This window comes from Mesoplodon densirostris, chromosome X (genome assembly GCF_025265405.1).
Source record: "Mesoplodon densirostris isolate mMesDen1 chromosome X, mMesDen1 primary haplotype, whole genome shotgun sequence".
NCBI classification, from domain to species: Eukaryota; Metazoa; Chordata; class Mammalia; order Artiodactyla; family Ziphiidae; genus Mesoplodon; species Mesoplodon densirostris.
The window spans coordinates 7,786,435-7,807,011 of record NC_082681.1 but is presented as its reverse complement, the minus strand read 5'-3'; the positions used below and the strand labels follow the sequence as shown (position 1 = coordinate 7,807,011).

Genomic DNA, 20,577 nt, shown 5'->3' with positions numbered 1-20,577 from the left:
GTGCAAAAGATACTGCTTTGCTAGTTCAAACCTACTGGTTCCTGGAAGGATAAATTTTGCACAGCCTCTTCACTATATGTATTGATATCTTAAATATGTTTTTTTCAAAATTTATGACATTTGGGGGCTTTTTATAATTTGGAGTAGACTGGTATTTGATCTCTCTAATGGGGCTATAAAATGATAGCACTCTTCATTATCTCAGAGTTGAAGATCTGAATATAGGTTACTTAAATCTAATAAGTTCCAAAGCTAGAAGTAATTCCGAATGTCTCTAGGGCTTTCTGCAACATCAACTGTAATTCTTCATTTTGACTTGAGTTGTTTCATGATCATCACCAATCATGAGTACCAGCAAATACATAGGAACTCTTCACCAGCGCTCTTAAAAGGTGCAGTTATCTTTAGTAGAACATATCAACAAAGTGCAGTTTTATCAAAAATACTACGTATGTTTTAAATTTATAAATAAAATTGGGACACACTGCCTATACATTTAAAATAAAATTTTAACTTGATATCTTGACTGATTATAAAAAGTAATGCATGCCCTTTGGAATGTTTAAAGGAGAAGATAAGGACTTCCTATGCATTTTTTTCACATACTTTCAGTTCTACTTAGCCTGCTCTTTTTGTCAGCATAGAATTATAAACATCTTCCTATGCCATTAAAAAACACTTGGAATAGTATTTTTCTCCCAAAGACAATTAGTTTGAAGATGAAGTATAAAACACTAGTGAAATAATGCAGAATTATTTTCTCAACTATATACTACAGACAACTGAAGAGCATGACTATGTAATGTTATTGAGGTAACTTGCACACCAGTTGTGTGTATGGGAAATGTGTGATTAGCACCATCCTGGTTACCTCAGGATAAGTGGGGTTGTGAATGATATTTATTTTCCTTTTATTTACAGTTTGTCAAGCAATTGCATACATTTTATAGTTAGAAAAGTTATTTTAAATTTAGAAATTCTTAGAAAATATAACCATTAGACAGTTTTTTCAAAAATTACTGAATAAAAACTTATGTGTCAGAGTCACGAAAGTTCATTTTGGAGATGGCTTGATGATAGGGAAAGGTGTTGGGTGTAGGTGTTGGATCCAGATTTCAGCTCTACTTCACTTTTTGGTCGCTATTTGGCCTTGGGCAACTGACTTGGCCTCCTTGAGTCTACTTTCCTCACCTCTAAAACAAATGTGATCATAGTGTCTACCGTATAGGATTGTGATAATTAAATAGGAAGATATAGATAGATAGTTATAGATAAAGGTATAATTACATAAGCTCTGGATATAGTAGGGGACTCTTTAAATGTTAGTTCTCTTCCCTTCCCCTATTCAAAACAATTCCAGTTCGGTAGAGCAGAATTATAGTAACCTGTCGGTTGGGAATTGGAAATAACTATGTAATGTAGAATTTGATTATTTGCTATTAAAAGTAGATTCTACCTGTGGTTTTACCTGAACAGAAGAGGATCCCAGCAGTGACCTTTCACCAGAAAGCCTGATTTTCATTTTGTTCCTACCTAGTAAAATAAGACAGTTCTGTTTTAGAGGCTGTCTCCTCCAGCACTGGGAATGTTAGGAGTTTTCAGAAAGCGTTTTTGTATAAAATTTGGCAAGGCAGATCTATAGGGAGATGTCTAATCGGTATTGTATGAGTTTTCAAGTCCCACAATATGACTTATGATCTCTCTTATTTCCCACAAACTCTCTTTGGTACGTACACTGATTTATCTTTCTTTTCTAAAAATTTGCTTGTTCTTCACCCACTTTGACAGTGAATTGGTCTAATAAGTGTTATAGACATAAAGAAAAAAACCTTGGGAAGACTCTCTCCTCCCTCCACCCCTTTTCATTTGAAGGGAAGGAGAGCTGAAATAATTGACAAAAAGACCCAAATCCAGAGTCCTGATTTAGTGGTGTCAGTTATTTTCCCTGACCACTGACCAGTCAAAAGAGGTTATGGGGGTGAGTGAGGCTAGCACATACAGCAAGAGTGCCAAGGCTATGCTGATTAGAAGAACCACAAGGTCATGCTTTGACAGGGCTTTTCCTGCATTCTTATTTAGGACTGGCTCAGCAAATTTTCGATTCCAGTTTTTTCCCCATCCCTACCTCAGGTGAAATGGTGGGGCAAGCACATGATGGGCGTGGCCAGTGCTGGGTGCTTTAAGAACCTTGGGAGAGCCCTTGGAATCAGATGTAATTCACACATAGATTTCTAGAATCAGTTCTTAATATTTGTAATGTCTTGCTTTACACTAATGCATGATGATGGCTGTGAAAGCAGTCATTTCCCAGTTAAGTATATGATTAAATTTTATAAAATGAGAGAGAATCGAGTGCCCATTCATTACTGGTATTTGAAGTCTTTGGAGTTTTAACAGATGATACTGATAAAACTTAATCTTGAACTGGTTTTAAGCTTTTTCATTGTGGTTTTAAGTTAGAAGTGTGATTTCTTAATCTTTTACCCTGACTAATCCCTTTACCTTCTAACATACTAATATAATTTGTGAGTAATGCACAAGAGTAGTAATCCACTAACACACTGGCCTGAAGAATGTGTACTTTTAGATGTATGCATAGCTGCTTAAGCCACTTTTAAACTTAGAGTACCTTTTATAAATATGCCATATAAAATTCTAAAAATATTTACCATGGGCAAAGAAGCAGATTTAAATCAGGTACAGATAGAATTGAAATTGTCAAAGAAAGAAGCGAATGTGTTTTCTATTATCTGTCCTTTTCCTTAATTCCTTTTATAGAACTTTGCAGAAAGAATGATACACGCCACTATACCTGAACATTTAAAATATGCCCTTTTATGCCAAATAAGAGCCTATCTTTGAACTGCCTTAAAAATTCAAAACTACCCGTATCAGTTCACAGGTATTATCAGTTCACAAGTATTAATCAACTCTAACTCCTGACGAAAGGAGTTTGAACAATGATGACCTCATAAAATGGAAAGCCAGTTTGACTCTGTCTTTTTGAAAAGAGTCTCTGTTTTGCTTTTGAGATAGGTAGACAGACAGATACAGAGGAAGAAAGAAAGAAAGAATTGAAATTATATGAAATTTTATACGTATATATAAAATGTGATAGTTTATGGTGGGGTGTGCTTACTGTTTTGAGGTATGTGTTTTTAAAACCAAACATGAATTATTCATTTCTTACCTTAGGCAAAGTAATAGGAAAAAATGGAAAACTGATTCAGGAGATTGTGGACAAGTCAGGAGTTGTGAGGGTGAGAATTGAAGCTGAAAATGAGAAAAATGTTCCACAAGAAGAGGTATGTTTCTAGTGCGTATGTTTCTGGTTTCTCTAATAAAAGTAAAAGTCTTTTATTGTCTTATTTGACATAGTAACTTAGAGGCCTCCAATATGCACATAATGTGAATGTAAAAATTCTATCAGGCATGCCAGTTAATTGCAGTTGTAGATAACGGCCTCTGTTTATTCTCTAATGCTGTGATTGCGGATTAGTCACTTTAACCCCTTTAAGCCTTATTTCTTGATCTTCAAAGTGAGTAATCACAAATGTAAAAAAAAAAAAGTCTGAAGCACTCTTCACATGTTATTTAATGTTCCTGACAGAGACAAAATTGGGCCACTAGTTAGGTTTTCTGGCTTTCATCCTTTGGCTTTTTTACTTTGTGTGTCTGCTTATTTTGTGTGCTTTACATTTTTTAAAGTATTTGGGGTGGGGGGTAAGGGCGTGCTCTTCTGTACAGTGGTACTGTTTGAAATAAAATCCTTTCAAATTGCCATAATTTTCATATATTTCATAGTCTTTTGTCTAGGTTCTTTTAGCTGAAGTTAAATCTTTGTGCGTTTTTACTGCATAATGTTTGCATTCTTTAAGTTTGTTTACCAAGACTGTTTATAATAGTTTCTGTTCTTAAAAATATGATCATTGATACAATAATGGAGCTAAAAAAAGTCTTAAAAATTGGTCCTTTTTTTTCTCTTGTGTGTTTTGTGTTTTTCACCAAGGAAATTATGCCACCAAATTCCCTACCTTCCAGTAACTCAAGGGTTGGACCTACTCCTTCAGAAGAAAAAAAGCATATAGATGTAAAGGAAAACAGCACTCATTTTTCTCAGCCTAACAGCACAAAAGTCCAGAGGGTAAGAAATAATTGTCACTTTGAATTATACTGAAAGTAATTTCTTCAACCCAAATGTTACAGTTGGTGTTTTGGGTATTTTCTGTGGTTAGGCTCATAAGGCTACTCATGCTATATTTGTTTCAAATCTGATTGCCAGCTTATGAGATATTACAAACCAAAGTGATAACTACTTTTCAGTTTATTCACAGTGACAAATCTTATGCTGTAAACATAAAATACAGGGTTGCGTTCAGTGGTCACATTTTTCTTTTGAGGGTAGACTTTTATTTTTTCATGCTGTAGCTCTTGAAATTTTACAGGTTGTAATAGCTCAAAATGTACCCTCTGTTAGATGCATAAGTTACTACTTAAAACCATATTTTTAAAACTGACTTTCAATATTTGAACTAACCTAATTGTTTAGAAATGGATTTAGAAGTCCTACAGTGAAAGTCCTGCGTTCAGGCTTCTGTGTATCGTTTGTTATAGTTAATGACATCACTTGCATTCCTTATACTGCTTTAGGTGTTAGTGGTTTCATCAATTGTAGCAGGGGAATCCCAGAAACCTGAACTCAAGGCTTGGCAGGTAGGAAAACATTCCTTGAAAAATACATTTTAATTTTATATTTTAATGTTTATTCCCCTGGTTAGACTACAAATGATCGTCAGAGTTGGGGGATGTGGAGGAGTGTCTGTGGGTTCATGGACCCATTGCCCTGGGAAAAAGCTCATATTCCTTCCTGTTGCTTATAAGGCCTTTCTTTCACAGTCCCCTGACCAATATCATCTCTTACCACTCCTCTCCCTTGTACTTGAGAGAGGCTTGAGCCATACCTGAAGTACCTAGAGTTCTTGAAACACTACTCTGCTCTCTGTTGCTTCTAGACGTATGCACATGTTTCCTCTGCCTGGAGCACTCTTTTTCCTCCAACCTGCCACCTTGCTTTGACCTTACTCCTTGTGCAGCTTTCCTTGTATACGTTCCATAGGTCCCCTCCCCCTGACGGGCTCAAGAGCCTTTCCCCCTTTCATGCTCCAATGTGTTCGCCCCTATCGTAGCACTTACTACATACATATTTACTAGTTATCTAGTCACATTGTTAGTTCCTTGAGGGCAGACACCCACCCTCAACCTGGCCTGTGAGAACTGTTTACAGGGAGAATATTATGACTCACAAGAGATTAAAAGCAAAAATGCCATTTTGTAAAGAGAAATATAACCGCAAGTGGATTGGATATTCCTCTCTGCTGGGCAGGCCAGTTCTCATCCCAGAACAGGAACTCACTTTTTCCTGGTGTCTGCTCTTGCCTTTCTTTGTCGTAATTTAACCATTCTGGTCCACTAGTAATGTGCTTAAATTAGAGTGGCACTTGGGTACATCAACAGTTTGGAAATGTTGAAAGAGAATTTTTTTTCATTATTTGCTCCACAGTTGATCAACTAAGTCTGTGACATAGGGTTTTCAAGCTTATTTTGGTCATATGTGATCCAGTGGGGAAGAGCGTAGCCTTTCATCATAGGGCATTTCGGAAAATAATATGGTTAACTGCTTTGTAACAAAGTTGGGGAAAAAACTCAGCTGTCAGAAATGTTTTTGAGAAAAAGAGATCTGAGTCATAGGCCTGATTGTTTCCATAGTTCATATATTATTCAATCAAACAAAAATCCATATGAAGCCCATGGGTTTTCAATGGCACCTGATTCTTTAGGTGGTGGTTGTTACTAGGAAGCAGTGCCTTGCTTACCAGATGGATGTCAGTCTGCAAGCAGTATTTCCTAATTGTTTAGTTTTATACCCTATCGACAGCCATGTTCAATGTGGAAGGAAAAGAAAAAACCTATTCCAACCCCACATGCATGTAAGACTCTGTGTACTGAGTGCAAGCAAACAAAAGCAGCCCAGCAGTACCCACACCTATCAAATGAATGCTCTTATTTTTGTTTTTTGGTTTTTTTTTTTTTAATGCAGTGCGTGGGCCTCTCACTGCCGCGGCCTCTCCCGTCGCAGAGCACAGGCTCCAGACGCGCAGGCTCAGTAGTTGTGGCTCACGGGCCCAGCCGCTCCGTGGCATGTGGGACCCTCACGGACCAGGGCACAAACCTGCGTCCCCCACATCGGCAGGCGGACTCTCAACCACCGCGCCACCAGGGAAGCCTTGAATGCTCTTTTTAAAAGAGTGATACTGGGCTTCCCTGGTGGCGCGGTGGTTGAGAATCTGCCTGCTGATGCAGGGGACATGGGTTCGAGCCCTGGTCTGGGAGGATCCCACATGCCGCAGAGCAACTAGGCCCGTGAGCCACAACTACTGAGCCTGCGCGTCTGGAGCCTGTGCTCCACAACGAGAGGCGGTGATAGTGAGAGGCCCGTGCATCACGATGAAGAGTGGCCCCCGCTTGCCACAACTAGAGATAGCCCTTGCACAGAAACGAAGACCCAACACAGCAAAAATTAATTAATTAATTAATAAACTCCTACCCCCAACATCTAAAAAAAAGATAATAAAATAATAATAATAATGCTCAACTCAATACAGAATACGCTATAGAACCACCAACTTTAAAAAAAACAAGAGTGATACTTGTAAGCTTCTTGGCTTCTCACACCTAGAAACTTCACCTAGAGAATTCTGATGTATCTGCATCAAAGCTACTGTGTGCTTTTCTTTAGTCACTTGTGAATATCAGTAACCATTGTGAATTTCATCAGTAGCAGAATATTGAATTTTTCTCAACTTTGAATGTCATAATTGCCAGCTATTAGTTTGCACAACTGGCCTAGGCTTCCCTATAATAGTGACAAGAAATAGTTTTTTTCTCATTTGTACTGATGGGCTAGAAGTATACATTTTTAGTCTACTCCTTTTTTAAAATCTGTCCTTATATTAAAGTAGTACCATAGGGAGATCAAACTTTCCTGATGATTCAGTCCTTTACTATGTTCAGAGCGCATTATGGAAGTATATTGAAATGCTAAATTTTATGCTCATGGATGTGCCTAGTTTTTTTTTCCCTCACAGAATAATTACTAACTGCATTTTAATTTCTTATCCTTCTTGTTTGTGTTTTATTTGTACTCTGTTGGCTCGGCTAGCAAAGTTGATTTAGTTTCTACTTTTGTACCCTGATATCTAATTTTGAATTATTTTTTAAAGAATTTGATCTAGATAAAATCTGTAGTAAATGAATTAGAGTATTTTAAAGTATTCGTTTTGTTTACGCTTCTCATGTTAAAGCTTATATAATTTTGAGTTACATAATTTATGAGTTTGCCAACATTTAATAGTAGTGTTTATATCATAGTAACCTGATGCATTTAAGGGTTGCTATACTGATCTGTCCTTATACACAGTGTAAAATATGTGTAAAATATACCAACTACTTTTGTTTTTAGGTATTGGTTTATATTTTCAACAAACTTTCATGTACCTACTGTCAGACCCTGTGCTAGGGATTTAGTCATTATTTGCATTTTTCAGATTAATTCATCATTAATTTTATAGGATTATTGTTGCCATTTCTTTTTCAGGGTATGGTACCATTTGTTTTTGTGGGAACAAAAGACAGCATCGCTAATGCCACTGTTCTTCTGGATTATCACCTGAACTATTTAAAGGTGAGAACAGGAAGAACTTTGACGTCGAAACATTTTTGCACTAAAATATAAAAACTCCATAGTAAATCTTAAAGCAATTAAGTTTCATTCTAGCCTGTACATGATAATGAAAGACCTGTAAAAGATAATAGAAAAAAAATTTTTCATTTCGTTTAGCTTATTATATTCCTTCTGAAAACACAAGTCAGTTTTCCATCATTATAAATTTAAGGACCAGTATCCCAGTTCTCAAGAAAGAAACTCCCCTATTTCCCATTATTCTGCTGTTAAACCCTTATACTCACTTTAGACAATCCTGTCAAAAATACATTTCATCCCATTGATCCTTTCTAGCCCTTGTGAGTTTTTTCCAGGACAAATTTCGTGTCTGTAACACTTGCCTTTGTTGTCCCTTTTATGTCATTTATCAAGGAAATCCCAGAGTTTCATGAAGTCCTCTGTTTAAATGTTTACCCTTCATAATTTTCTCTATACTCTGTTATTACAAAATAGAAGCAATTTGTGTCTTCTTATAAATGCACATTTTAGTTAGTATTTATACGGTTATGCCTCCTCTAGCTTACAAACTGGAAAGCAGGAACCAGGAGGCTGCAAGGCGTAGCAGAAAGAGCACTGGATTGGCAATCCAGTGATTTGCTTGCGGTCTCTCTTCTGCCATGAACTAGCTCTGTGTCTATAGGCAAATCACCTCCCTAGACTAGGTGCTTTTTAAAATTTCTTTTGGCCAAATGTTCTGTAATTCGATAAAATAGAATTTCACCCATGTCACTTTTATAATTTCTTCTTTGTATCCATATGTATCAAAAATATATTGTAACTGGTACTAAATAGTATGTTTAAAGTAATCCAAGTTTCTATTTTATTTATGATGCTATCTTAATAAGAATTTTTTGCTGATTTCTTAAAGAAATAAAATTAAATAATTTATAGTTATATGTAAACAAGGAAGAAAAATACAATAGCTAGGCACTTCTTATCATTCTTATGGTGGTCAGTTAATAATTGCAAGTGGGGAGGTTTCATCCAGCAAGGTTTGCATGGATAGGATACCCCATTGATTTGCTTATTCACTTTTGTTTTAAAGTGTGTTTTATGTGTAATCTGTTGTATGTGTTTTTCTTCATATTCTTAGCTTAAATAATTTTGAAGACCTGGAGAGTTAGGGTTGCATTGTATCAGTCCCTTGTTCTTTTGACTAATGTTCTTCCTTAGATCTTTTGATTTATTCTTCACAATTGAGTATCTTTTTTGGTTATCAGCAGCTGTCCTGTTGTTGCCATTCTTTCCATCACCAGATCTTCCCTCGAGTGGGCTTGGCATCTCTCACCAAAAGGTGACTGCTTTGCCCCAGTGGGATAACCTGGACTACCATTCTGTTTTGCAAGATACACCCATTCCATGAGCTCTAACTGTACTTTTGGAGTAAGCCACTCACTCAGCTGCAGTCTCTTCTTTGTTCAAGTCCTCTGTAAAACCAATTCTGGTTCAGAGCACAGATGAAGCTCATCTAGATTCTTACCTGCCCTTTTCCTGAGGCTGCCATAACCAAGATTTTAGGAACCTAGCTTTACGGAGGCTTCCCCAGTGACTGTTCATGTGGACAATCCCTATGATGGCCTCTGCGTGACTGAGACACCCAGTGCTACTCTAGTTGTGGATCCAGTTCCCTATAGCTAGTAAATAGATGCTTATGGGTAGATTGGAAGAAGAAGGGTTAGAATTGAGACTTCATCTGGATTTGACAGAACCCAACATATTGGAAGCATTGTGTGTGAGGGTCTGTTAGTGGACCCCAGGTGTATATTTTGATCAACTGACTATACTGTTCGTCATACTTGTTCTAGCAGAGTTGTAGTCTTTAAGAGGTTTTCAAGGCATGATATAAGATATCCAACTTGTTTTTGTCAATTATTAAATAGTTCCCCTATATAAGGAATATAAACATTTTCAGTTCATCGAAGATAATTGTTTCTTAATTGTATAGTCACGTCCAAAGACCCGCCATAGTATATGTTCTTTGAAAGCAGAAGATGGCCCAGACTCAATGTTTTGTTAATTAAGATATTAACTGGAAAATCTATTTCAATTAAGATTATTTACAATGTGTGATTTTTAAGGTTAGCTGGTTAAACCTTAAATGTCATTTATCTGTATTCATACGTTTTAGAGTTGTTTTATTCAATATCCTATTATCAAGAAGTCCCAAAACTAGCATATTTGTGCCTTAGCAGATCTATCGGATAATAGTGCCAAATTAAATAACTTTAAATTCTATCAGTATAATTTTAATGCTTAGTATTTTTGTTATATCTCTAATTCTGGACATCAATAATATGTTATCTATAGTAATTTTATTTTTATGGAGACCATTCAATTTCCTGATAATTCTGTGTAACAGTGTTTACTATAAATTTAGAACTGAAATTGAAATATTTCCAGTATACTTTTTATCTGATGAAAAGGAGAAAGGTATTTTTAAGTAAAATGTCAAACTATTTTTACTGTTATCTTGTATATTTTAAATAGGAAGTAGACCAGTTGCGTTTGGAGAGATTACAAATTGATGAGCAATTGCGACAGATTGGAGCTAGTTCTAGACCACCACCAAATCGTACAGATAAGGAAAAAGGCTATGTGACTGATGATGGTCAAGGAATGGGTCGAGGTAGTAGACCTTACAGAAATAGGGGGCACGGCAGACGCGGTCCTGGATATACTTCAGGTACAAACTAAGCATTTTACTCAGTAACTTTATCTGTTCCTAGACTTAATAGCTGCTAATCTCTAATACTCATTAGAACCCCATTATAACAGTTTCTCACTACATGGTTTCCAATTCACGGCGGGTCAACTTGTGTTGCAAGAGACAGAGTAAAAACCTGATAACAACACATAGAGTTCACAGGGCAGGTGCGAGTTCTGTCCACGTTCTGACTGGGGATAAATCTGCTTAAGCCCTTGTATGTTGATGACTTTCCTAAGGCCTTTCCTGATTTTATTACTGTATAGCCAAAACTTTTTTCATTTGTGTACTGTGGCTCATTTTTTGTCAGGCATGTGCTGGTCATACTTGCTGGATGGACTGTGTAAATCAGGGGTCTGCATCCTGTGGCTCGTAAGGTGATTTTGAGTGGCATGGCCAAAGTCAGCCCTAGGCACAGTCAAGAAGTAGGCGAAGTTTCTCTTTGCCTTCTCAGCTCTTCTTTCAGTGCTTCTTTCTTCTCTCCCAGTACCTTTCATTGAACGCTGTCCCACTGCCAGTGCCTACTGTCTTTCTTGCTCAACTGTGTATCTACTATGTAACTTGCTAATGATGGTATAAGGTATAATCCATCTCACAAATATTTGCATTTCAAAAAGGAACTCTTTAAGATGGAAAAGCCTTCAAGATCCACAGGAATGAAGCTATAATGGTGAAGCTATAATTGGTCATTAGCTCCAACAGAGGAAGAGAGAGAGGTAGTAGAGCTGATATTCTGGAGTGGGGGAGAGAGACACCTACTCCTAAGGCCAACCTTGAACCTAACCCCTAATCCCTCTCCCAGCAGTCTGTTCCTTATGCTGTTGAAGTCCCCCGTCACCGTGGACCTCTTTTCCCCACTCCCATTCCTTATGTCATTAACCCAGCCCCTCAGGCATAACAAGTTTATTACAATAAATCCTTTATAATGATCAGTTATTCCAGTGGGAGTGGGAGGGAAGGTTGTGGACCAAGCATCAGGCAAGCATATCCCCATTCAGCTAGGTCCAATCCCTGATCACACAAGAGACCCTTCCCTGAGATAGTAGCCATGGTGGCCACCTTTGCCACCCTCTCTGAGGTGACCAAAATGTATGCATTCCCCTCTGTCCCTGGGCCAAAGCTTGTCAAAAGGAACCATCTTTATAGAGGTTTTGTTGATCAAGGTATTGCATTTAACTGTTGTAGACAACTTTTCCTCCAGAGAGCACAGATGTTTAAAGGAGCACAGCTGTTTAATGATGTGGCATACTCAGGTTTGAACTTAGATGGCTAATAAAAAATCTTTTATTTTTTTAATGAGAACCAAAAATGTTTAAAACAAAAATTACCTCAAATATTGTGGAAACCTTCATTTTGAATTTAAGATAATTTGTTTTACAAAATGGAAGGTGATAATACTCTCTGGTGGGCTTAGAAATTGGGAAGAGTAATAGATTACCCCTGAAACGTCTCTGGAAGCTTCTGTTAACTTTTTTTTTTAAGTCGGACAACGGTATATAACTTTTAACTCTCGATAGGAACTAATTCTGAAGCATCAAATGCTTCTGAAACAGAATCTGACCACAGAGATGAACTCAGTGATTGGTCATTAGCTCCAACAGAGGAAGAGAGGGAGAACTTCCTGCGCAGAGGAGACGGGCGACGGCGTGGAGGTGGAGGAAGAGGACAGGGAGGAAGAGGACGCGGAGGTGGTTTCAAAGGTACAGAGGTTTTCATTTGTTAAGAAATGAAGGTCAATTGTAACAGCTGTCTGAAGTTCTATGAAGAACCTTGCTGATTCAATGATGTATTACCAAGACCCCCATTTCTCTGGTTTTGTACTGGTCACTGTGGGAAAGGCTCATGCAATTGGCAATATTAGACAGCCTTCCCTCTGGTTCACATAGAATAAATATATTAATAAACACTGATAACTAGTTTCACCTGTTTGGGTATTCTAAACATCACAATCTGATCATTAGCTCAGGTTGACCTGTAACAGTTGATGCAGAATTGTGATGCCTTAGAAATATTTTCTGTTCCTTGGTAGCATGCTAGATTATTAGCCAGTATGTAACTGGAATCACTAGGTTGTTGATTCTATGTTAGATTCTGTGGTGGATCTAAATAAATTGAGGATGTGGGAACAAAGAACTTCCAATAAGCATGTCAGAATCAGTGACCATCGAACCTTTTAAAAACGCCCCTATAGGAAACGATGATCACTCCCGAACAGATAATCGTCCACGTAATCCAAGAGAGGCTAAAGGAAGAACAGCAGATGGATCCCTCCAGGTAAACCTGTGTGCCTCTTTTCATCTAAATTGTTTGAGTTACAGTAGTTTGAGATGTATGAGTTTATTTTACTTGATTTTTAAGCATGTTCAAAGGTTGTGAATTTGGTATATTGAAATATTTTCCTTTCAACATTACATTTGTGGGGAGCCTTAGTCCTTTGTGACAAGTATACAAAGAAGATTTCTCTAGAGAATATGCAGTCTTAGTATTTCTGAAGATGTTGCAGCCACAGTGTGACTTCAATACCACATTGGTGGTCCAACCCCCTACCCCACCCCACCCCCACCAACTGCCCAAGAAAAGAAACATCCAGGAATGTACCAAGAGAGACTTGGGTCAGCCCTGTGGGTCCCTCCTCCCCTGAGTTGCATGGATAGAGTATCCTCTTTGAGTGGAAAGTAAGGGGAAAAAGGTGTCTGGCTCAAGGGTAATAATCTTGATACACAGGGCTGATGACACTCAGCTGGGACATGCTGAATCAGTCAGCTGCTTATTTACAGCCAGCCTCCATTCTGAGAAGCCCATCTCAAGTGGTAATCACCTGTGCCAAACCCATTGTTAAGTAATTTTAAAATTACCCCTGAGCGTGTCCAGACAGACACCTTTGCTGAGTGCTTTGTGTGTGTTTTATCTTAATTAATCTTTCAGCAGCCCCCTGAAGTGTAAAAAGTTTTATTTTTCTGTTTTATAGGTGGGTAAACTGATGTTTAGAAAGATTGAATCACATAGATGGCATACGGTAGAGTGATATTTGAATACTGGTATCTGATTCCCAGAACCCATGTTCTCTTCTGCTCTGCTTCTTTAATTCTGAAGACTTAATCCAAGTAGTTAGGGTTCCTTCATGACTATGGATTGGTTTGGGACCAATACCCAAGATTAGTGAGAGATGATTTTTAAGAGCAGAAACTCCATGATGGATTATTTCTTAGAATTCATATCGGTTGTAAGTAGGTGTTAACTGTTGGCTGGTTCTTAAGGACCAGCATAGAAAGGACCTTAGACGTAGATAGAGATCGATGAAATAATGCACACACATGTGCCTTACAGAGATGTAAGGCATTTATGTACCAGTTTTATAATTCCGCTCTTCACAACCCAACAGTTAAAACAGTCACCCAGGACCAACACTTAAACGCACTTTGAAATTACAGCAAACCATTTTGGGATTATATGTCACATTTGTACTTGAAGCAGATCAATATTTGTAATTGTTTTAGGCCCATTTGTCAATATTATCTTCCTTTTGTACAGCATCTAGAAGTCTGTTAGCAGTGTTTAAGTGTTCAGTGTTGGCACGTAAAATATTACATAAATCTCAGAATATTATTTTTTAAATTGTATTCATCTCTACACTCTTCCTGGGATTCCAGTTCTTCCACACATTAGTGTCTTCACATTTCCCTGTACCATTCTTATTCTTCAGAGTTCAAGTTGTATGATCATCTGACTTGCCTTACTGAAGGCAAGTAAGTAGCCTTACTGAAGCTACTAGAAACCAACGCTTGTATTTTTTTTATTGTAAGACAGTGGGAGCCCTCAGTGTAAGGAAACTTAATTATACTTGTGATAGACATAAAGATGTCAACTAAAGGCTAGTTAAGAAGTGAGTTAGTTAAGTTGTTACTCTGGTAACATCAGAATAGGAAGACAGTAATTTGTGTCTCTCCTGGGTTTCAGAGTCTTTGAAGAATAACCCATTTTTTTGAACTCTAGTATTATAGACATGTATATTTTGCAATCAGTAATAGTAATTCATTTTAACTATTTGTTTCTCACTGTTTTGTTCTACTTAGAAGAAGACACGGTAGGATTGTGAGCTTTTATCTAACTTTGGACACAGAGATGACCAGTGTGTTCCAGTTAAAGAAGAGTGTTTTTAAATCAGAAACCAAATAAAGATCCTACCTGACCATAATTTCTTGCACTTCTATTCTCACCCCCATATCCCCCTTTTAAGATGTGGAATTTACCCTTCGGGCTTAAATTTCTCGTCAGGCCAATTACAGATTACAGTAGGATATGGTCTGTGTATATAACAACTGTAACTTGTTTTAGATCAGAGTTGACTGCAATAATGAAAGGAGTGTCCACACTAAAACATTACAGAATACCTCCAGTGAAGGTAACCGGCTGCGTACGGGTAAAGATCGTAACCAGAAGAAGGAAAAGCCAGACAGCGTGGATGGTCAGCAACCACTTGTGAATGGAGTACCCTAAACGGCATAATTCTGGAGTTATATTCCATATACCATTTCCGTAATTCTTATTCCATATTAGAAACTTTGTTAGGCCAAAGACAAATAGTAGGCAAGGTGGCACAGGGCATGAAATGAACACCAATTCTGTTAAGAATTTTATTTTTTGTCATATTGGCCATAAGCAACAGTTTTCAGATTTGCACAAAGAGATCTTAAAATTTTGAAACTTTTTTTTTTTTTTTTTTTTTTTTGGCGGTACGCGGGCCTCTCACTGTTGTGTCCTCTCCCGTTGCCGAGCACAGGCTCCGGACGCACAGGCTCAGCGGCCATGGCTCACGGGCCCAGCCGCTCCGAGGCATGTGGAATCTTCCCGGACCGGGGCACAAACCCATGTCCCCTGCATCGGCAGGTGGACTCTCAACCACTGCGCCACCAGGGAAGTCCTTGAAACATTACTTTTAAGTAATTAAGTATACTTAGCACTTCAGGACAGGATTTTCGTTTGGTTTATTTTTTAAATACCAAGCAGTGGTATTCTTTCTTAATTTGGACCGTTACCCTGCATTGGGTGATAACTCACTGGTACATTTCAGTTTTTCTGAATAAATAGCATTTATGGTAATCATATTACACTTCTGTTTTCAGTTTCATACGGAAGGCCAATGACATTTCATGTCCTGTGTCAGTTTATGTTTTGGTCCACTTTTCCAGTATTTTAGTGGACCTTGAGATGTGTGTGATGTGACGTTTGTCATTTTCATTAGCAAAAAAAAAGTTGTATGATCTGTGCCTTTTTTATATCTTGGCAGGTAGGAATATTATATTTGGATGCAGAGTTCAGGGAAGATAAGTTGGAAACACTAAATGTTAAAAGATGTAGCAAACCCTGTCAAACATTAGTACTTTATAGAAGAATGCATGCTTTCCATATTTTTTTTTCTTACATAAACATCAGGTTAGGCAGTATAAAGAATAGGACTTGTTTTTGTTTTTGTTTTGTTGCACTGAAGTTTGACAAATAGTGTTATTGAGAGGGATGTGTAATTTTTCTATATAGACAGGAGGAGAAATAACTGTCTTTTCATTTGAGAGAGGCTAAGCATTTTCAGCTAGGAGTATATCTTCCTGGTCAAAAGTTAGTAGGATATGCCTGCTCTTTGGCCTGATGACCAGTTTTAAATTAGAGCTGTTTTTATTTTGTCCTCCCCAAGTTTTGTGAAGTTTTTCATATTTTAATTTCAAGCTTATTTGGGGGAGATAGGAAGGTCATTTCCATGTGTGCATAATAATCCTATGAAATACAGATACTTTGTCTAAGAAACAATGGAAGCAGGTTAAATGTTTTGTAAACTTTGAAATATTAGGTCCAAATGTATAAGCAGAATTGGAAAGCAGACTAGGATTGGTTAACAAATGATATTTTTTTTCTTTAGTTTTTTGACGTGTTGGATTTTGGGTTTGAGTCTATTTTTTTTGTTGTTATGTATGAGATTTACAGAAGAAAAATATGTGAAGGACCTTCACTCTAAGATGTTATATTTTTCTTAAAAAATAACTCCAAGTAGGGGTACCACTGAATCTGTACAGAGCCGTACAAACCGAAGTTCTGCCTCTGATGTATTTTGTGAGTTTGTTTCTTTGAATTTTCATTTTACAGTTACTTTTCCTTGCATACAAATAAGCATATAAAAATGGCAACAAACTGCACATGATTTCAAGAATATTAAAAAGTCTTTTAAAAGTATTGCCAAACATTAATGTTGATTTCTAGTTATTTATTCTGGGAATGTATAGTATTTGAAAACAGAAATTGGTACCTTGCACACATCATCTGTAAGCTGTTTGGTTTAAAATACTGTAGATAATTAACCAAGGTAGAATGACCTTGTAATGTAACTGCTCTTGGGCAATATTCTCTGTACATATTAGCAACAACAGATTGGATTTTATGTTGACATTTGTTTGGTTATAGTGCAATATATTTTGTATGCAAGCAGTTTCAATAAAGTTTGATCTTCCTCTGCTAAATTGACGTTGATGCAATCCTTACAAATGATTGCTTTTAAAATTTTAAGATAGGAAAAGAAATCTATAAAGCGTTCTGTTACAAAATGTAACTGTATTACCATTGGAAATTTCACATGTCATAGGAAGTTAGCTGTTATCTACCAACTTTCAAGAACTTGATCTTGTTTAATAAGGTGAAAAAAGTCAACAAAATGGTACAAAAGCACATTGTGCCATTACAATATGCACTAAGTCTCTTTTTTACAAAGGCTGAATTCAGCAAGGCGCTAACTTGCTTAAATGTGAATTACTAACTTCTAAAACTGTAATTTGAGTCACATGTTTTCAAACGGAGTTGGAGTTTATTCATATTACAATATTTGTGTGCTAAACGTGTATGTTTTTCAGTTCAGTCATGATGTTTTTAAAATCTTATTAAAGTTTCAAAAATCTGAAGATTGTTTATCTAGATGTAAATTTTTATTAAAAAGTTGCACTTATGAAAAAGCAAAAAATTAGTCTGACAGATGTTTGCTCCTGGTCTTAAATTTCTAAATATAACAAAAATTAACGATGGGGGAGGTATTAATCATGCAAAGCATACATTATGCCTTGCAAATAATCTTTTATGTGCCCTTAAGAAGCAGAAATGTAGATATTTGAAAATAATTCTACATGTTCCCAGTTAGAGAATTTGAACACATTAATTACATAGGATGCTACTAAACCGTGTTAAACACATACTCCTGTCTGAGCACACATAAACTTACCTTGCCATTTGGAAAATATTAAATATGTCTATTTTAAAAAATGTTTTTCAATGTCAGTATCTCAGTAATAAAATACATGACAGGTTTGTAGGTAGACTGTGTCTGAATTGGCTATTGTGATCAACTTCACGGAACTCTGGCACAGCCTAGAAAATGGAGAGGTGATCCAGTGATGCAGGACAGTCTCTCTACATAAGTGGTTTTTTTGAGGAAAATCCATCTTTGTTTTCTGCTTTTCTAGTGTTTCATTCTGGTACTTTTCTGGATTTCTGTTACCCGTTCTGCCTAGTTCTGGGCTCTTGCAGAGTCCATTAGAGGTGGAAAGTAGCAGCCATCCTCAAGTAACTTTGTTGGGTTTTCCTGGTTTTGCATTTTGGTGCTTGCTACACGTGAACAACCTATTGGCAGCAGCAGGCTTGAGACTCAACTTGGCTCACTCAGAGACATTTCTCCCATCTGACCATGATCTTCCCATTCCTGGTGGTTAGGAATATAGTGCCTTTTAGAGTCAATATACTGATTTGATCACTTTTGAGCCAGTTTGGTTCATGGCCATAAATAGCATCTTTCCCTCATGACCCTCTGATGCCTCTGATAAGCAGTTATTCTGAAATAGCCATTACCATATGCTAGTCTTGATTGCTCAGAAGGCTTAATGTGTACCAGTATTTAAATTTTGATCATCTTTCCCTCTGTGTGTTTATCTAGGGCTGTTTAAAATTTTTATTTGGGGCTATTTAGAGATTTTCTTTCCATTTCTCTCAGAACTTTCCATGAAGAAACGGGGAAATCTGTATTTTATGCTGATGAGTTTTATGTTAATGGGAGAGGCATTAAAAGTCTTTGCAAATTGCACTTGCTAAATGATTAAAGATAGGCTTCAAAACTAAGTGCCTAAAGGTCTTCCCACCAATTTCTATATACCATACGCTTGATTACAGGAGTAGGTCCAAAAGTGAAAGGAAGATGTAAGTGTCAACAGAAGATGGTTACATGCAATCCTGAGAACTGGGGTATATCATCATTATTCAGTATCATACAGAACATAGATGGCTTATGGTAAGAGGAGAAAAAATTCAAGTGTTATTTTTGGTAAATACTAAGGCATCTCTGTCAGATTTCCTTGGAGATCAAAACCTGTAAGGTATTACATCAAAGAACAGAGTACTAGTGCTCAAGGAATATATATCATTAAAAGTTGCAAGTGCAGCATGGATACTATGTGATAAAAAGGAACCTAAGGAATTATTCTGTGAAGAGGGAGGAATCAGGAGGTAGATCCCACACTTGACTGGGCCGTAGACTAGCTCGGTGGTTGCTGGAAGACTCATGTCACCTCTCCAGGTTCCGATTTCTTCATGGGTTAAATAAGTGGTTGCTAAGGTATCCTAACTCCAAAGTCGTATATGCATTAAGAGGGTATCCATGTTTTATATGGAGAAAACTACAGAATAATTGTTAATGAAGCACCCACCTGATTTCATCTGGTTCTCATTAAATATTTAGTGAACATTCACTATATAGCAGGCACTTCACAGGCTTCTTGGAGATACAGAGATAATATTTCAGGCCTTCAAGAAGCTCAGTGTCGAGTGGGAGAGCTCAGTGAGTCAGTGGGCAGTTCCAGCACATGGTACAGTAAGTACTGAGACGCACAGGGTGAGGTGGGGGCACATAGAAACAACCCAAATCGGGGTGGCGTGGGGTCAGTAAAGGGCTGCTCCGGTAAAGTGAAATTTTACCTAAGACGGAGGACAGGTTGGAGAGGTTAGCCAGGAGAAAAAGGGCTGGGGCCATTGATCTAAGCATGAAAAAGTCAGTTTGGGAAGCTTTCCGATGCTTTGGTGTGGCTAGGCCACAGAATTTGAGGTAGAGAGTGAGAGAGGTGAGATGAGAGATACGGCCAAGGAAGGCCTACCGTGCCATGTTAGAGGTTTGGCTTTCGGGTGCCTTTGAAGGGTTTTAAACGAGATAGATTTACACTTGAAGAGTGTGAAGGGACAGGCAGGATTGCCCACCACTCCAGGAGCCTCTGTCAAGTCGCCTGGTAGCCACCTAGCAGGAGGGACTGGGCCCACATCCAACTTCCTGGATGTTCCTCTGCCCCCCAGTCCAAATCCAGCTTCCCAAAGGTCACAGGTGCTAGCAGGCTGTGTTCCCAGACAGCTCCCCTGACAGCTGGCATTTAAGCCCTGGTTTGATCCTCTGCCTGCAAGGCCACCATCATCAGCGTTGCCCTGTGGAAAGGTAGACTCCCAGGAAAGATACACCTTCCCCTGGAGCCCAGCCCCAGGGATGCAGCCCGCAGGGCCCCGGCCTTTGCATGTGTCTCTGTGGGAGAGAATGGGTGTCCCCGTGCCTCTTCTTCCTGACCCTTACTGGTAATTTTCCCTCATTAAAGCCTTTCCCCCAGGGGCTTCCCTGGTGGCGCAGTGGTTGAGAGTCCGCCTGCCGATGCAGGGGACGCGGGTTCGTGCCCCGGTCCGGGAAGATCCCACATGCCGCGGAGCGGCTAGGCCCGTGAGCCATGGCTGCTGGGCCTGCGTGTCCGGAGCCTGTGCTCCGCAACAGGAGAGGCCACAGCAGTGAGAAGCCCACGTGATGCAAAAAAAAAAAACAAAACCTTTCCCTCTTGCATGCTGGTGTGCTGTTTGCCTTCACCCACCGAGTCACACAGATCGTGCCCCACATGAGGCAGACTCCACTTATTCCAGCTCTGGCCTTTGGGAAAGCAAAAGGGATCAACTAAGCCATACGAGGGCTGCACAACACCCCTCCTAGGGCTAGTGGTGGGAGGCCTAGCTGAGCTGAAATCACTGGTGAACATGTTGTTTCGGC

The 20,577-nt window shown here is 38.3% G+C and overlaps 1 protein-coding gene across 13 annotated transcripts in view; it reads left to right on the top strand.

Moving 5' to 3' along the window:
* Nucleotides 1–17,382, top strand: part of FMR1 (fragile X messenger ribonucleoprotein 1) — a 37,703-nt gene extending 20,321 nt beyond the window's left edge. The window contains exons 10-17 of one of the 13 annotated variants that reach the window (XM_060086682.1): nucleotides 3,196–3,305; nucleotides 4,010–4,144; nucleotides 4,651–4,713; nucleotides 7,655–7,741; nucleotides 10,268–10,463; nucleotides 12,002–12,184; nucleotides 12,676–12,758; nucleotides 14,820–17,382. In XM_060086682.1, the coding sequence (XP_059942665.1) occupies nucleotides 3,196–3,305; nucleotides 4,010–4,144; nucleotides 4,651–4,713; nucleotides 7,655–7,741; nucleotides 10,268–10,463; nucleotides 12,002–12,184; nucleotides 12,676–12,758; nucleotides 14,820–14,981 (1,019 nt within the window). In that variant the 3' untranslated portion in view covers nucleotides 14,982–17,382. The other 12 variants (XM_060086677.1, XM_060086674.1, XM_060086675.1 and 9 more) reach the window with 12 other exon arrangements.
* Nucleotides 17,383–20,577: the final 3,195 nt, after the last annotated feature.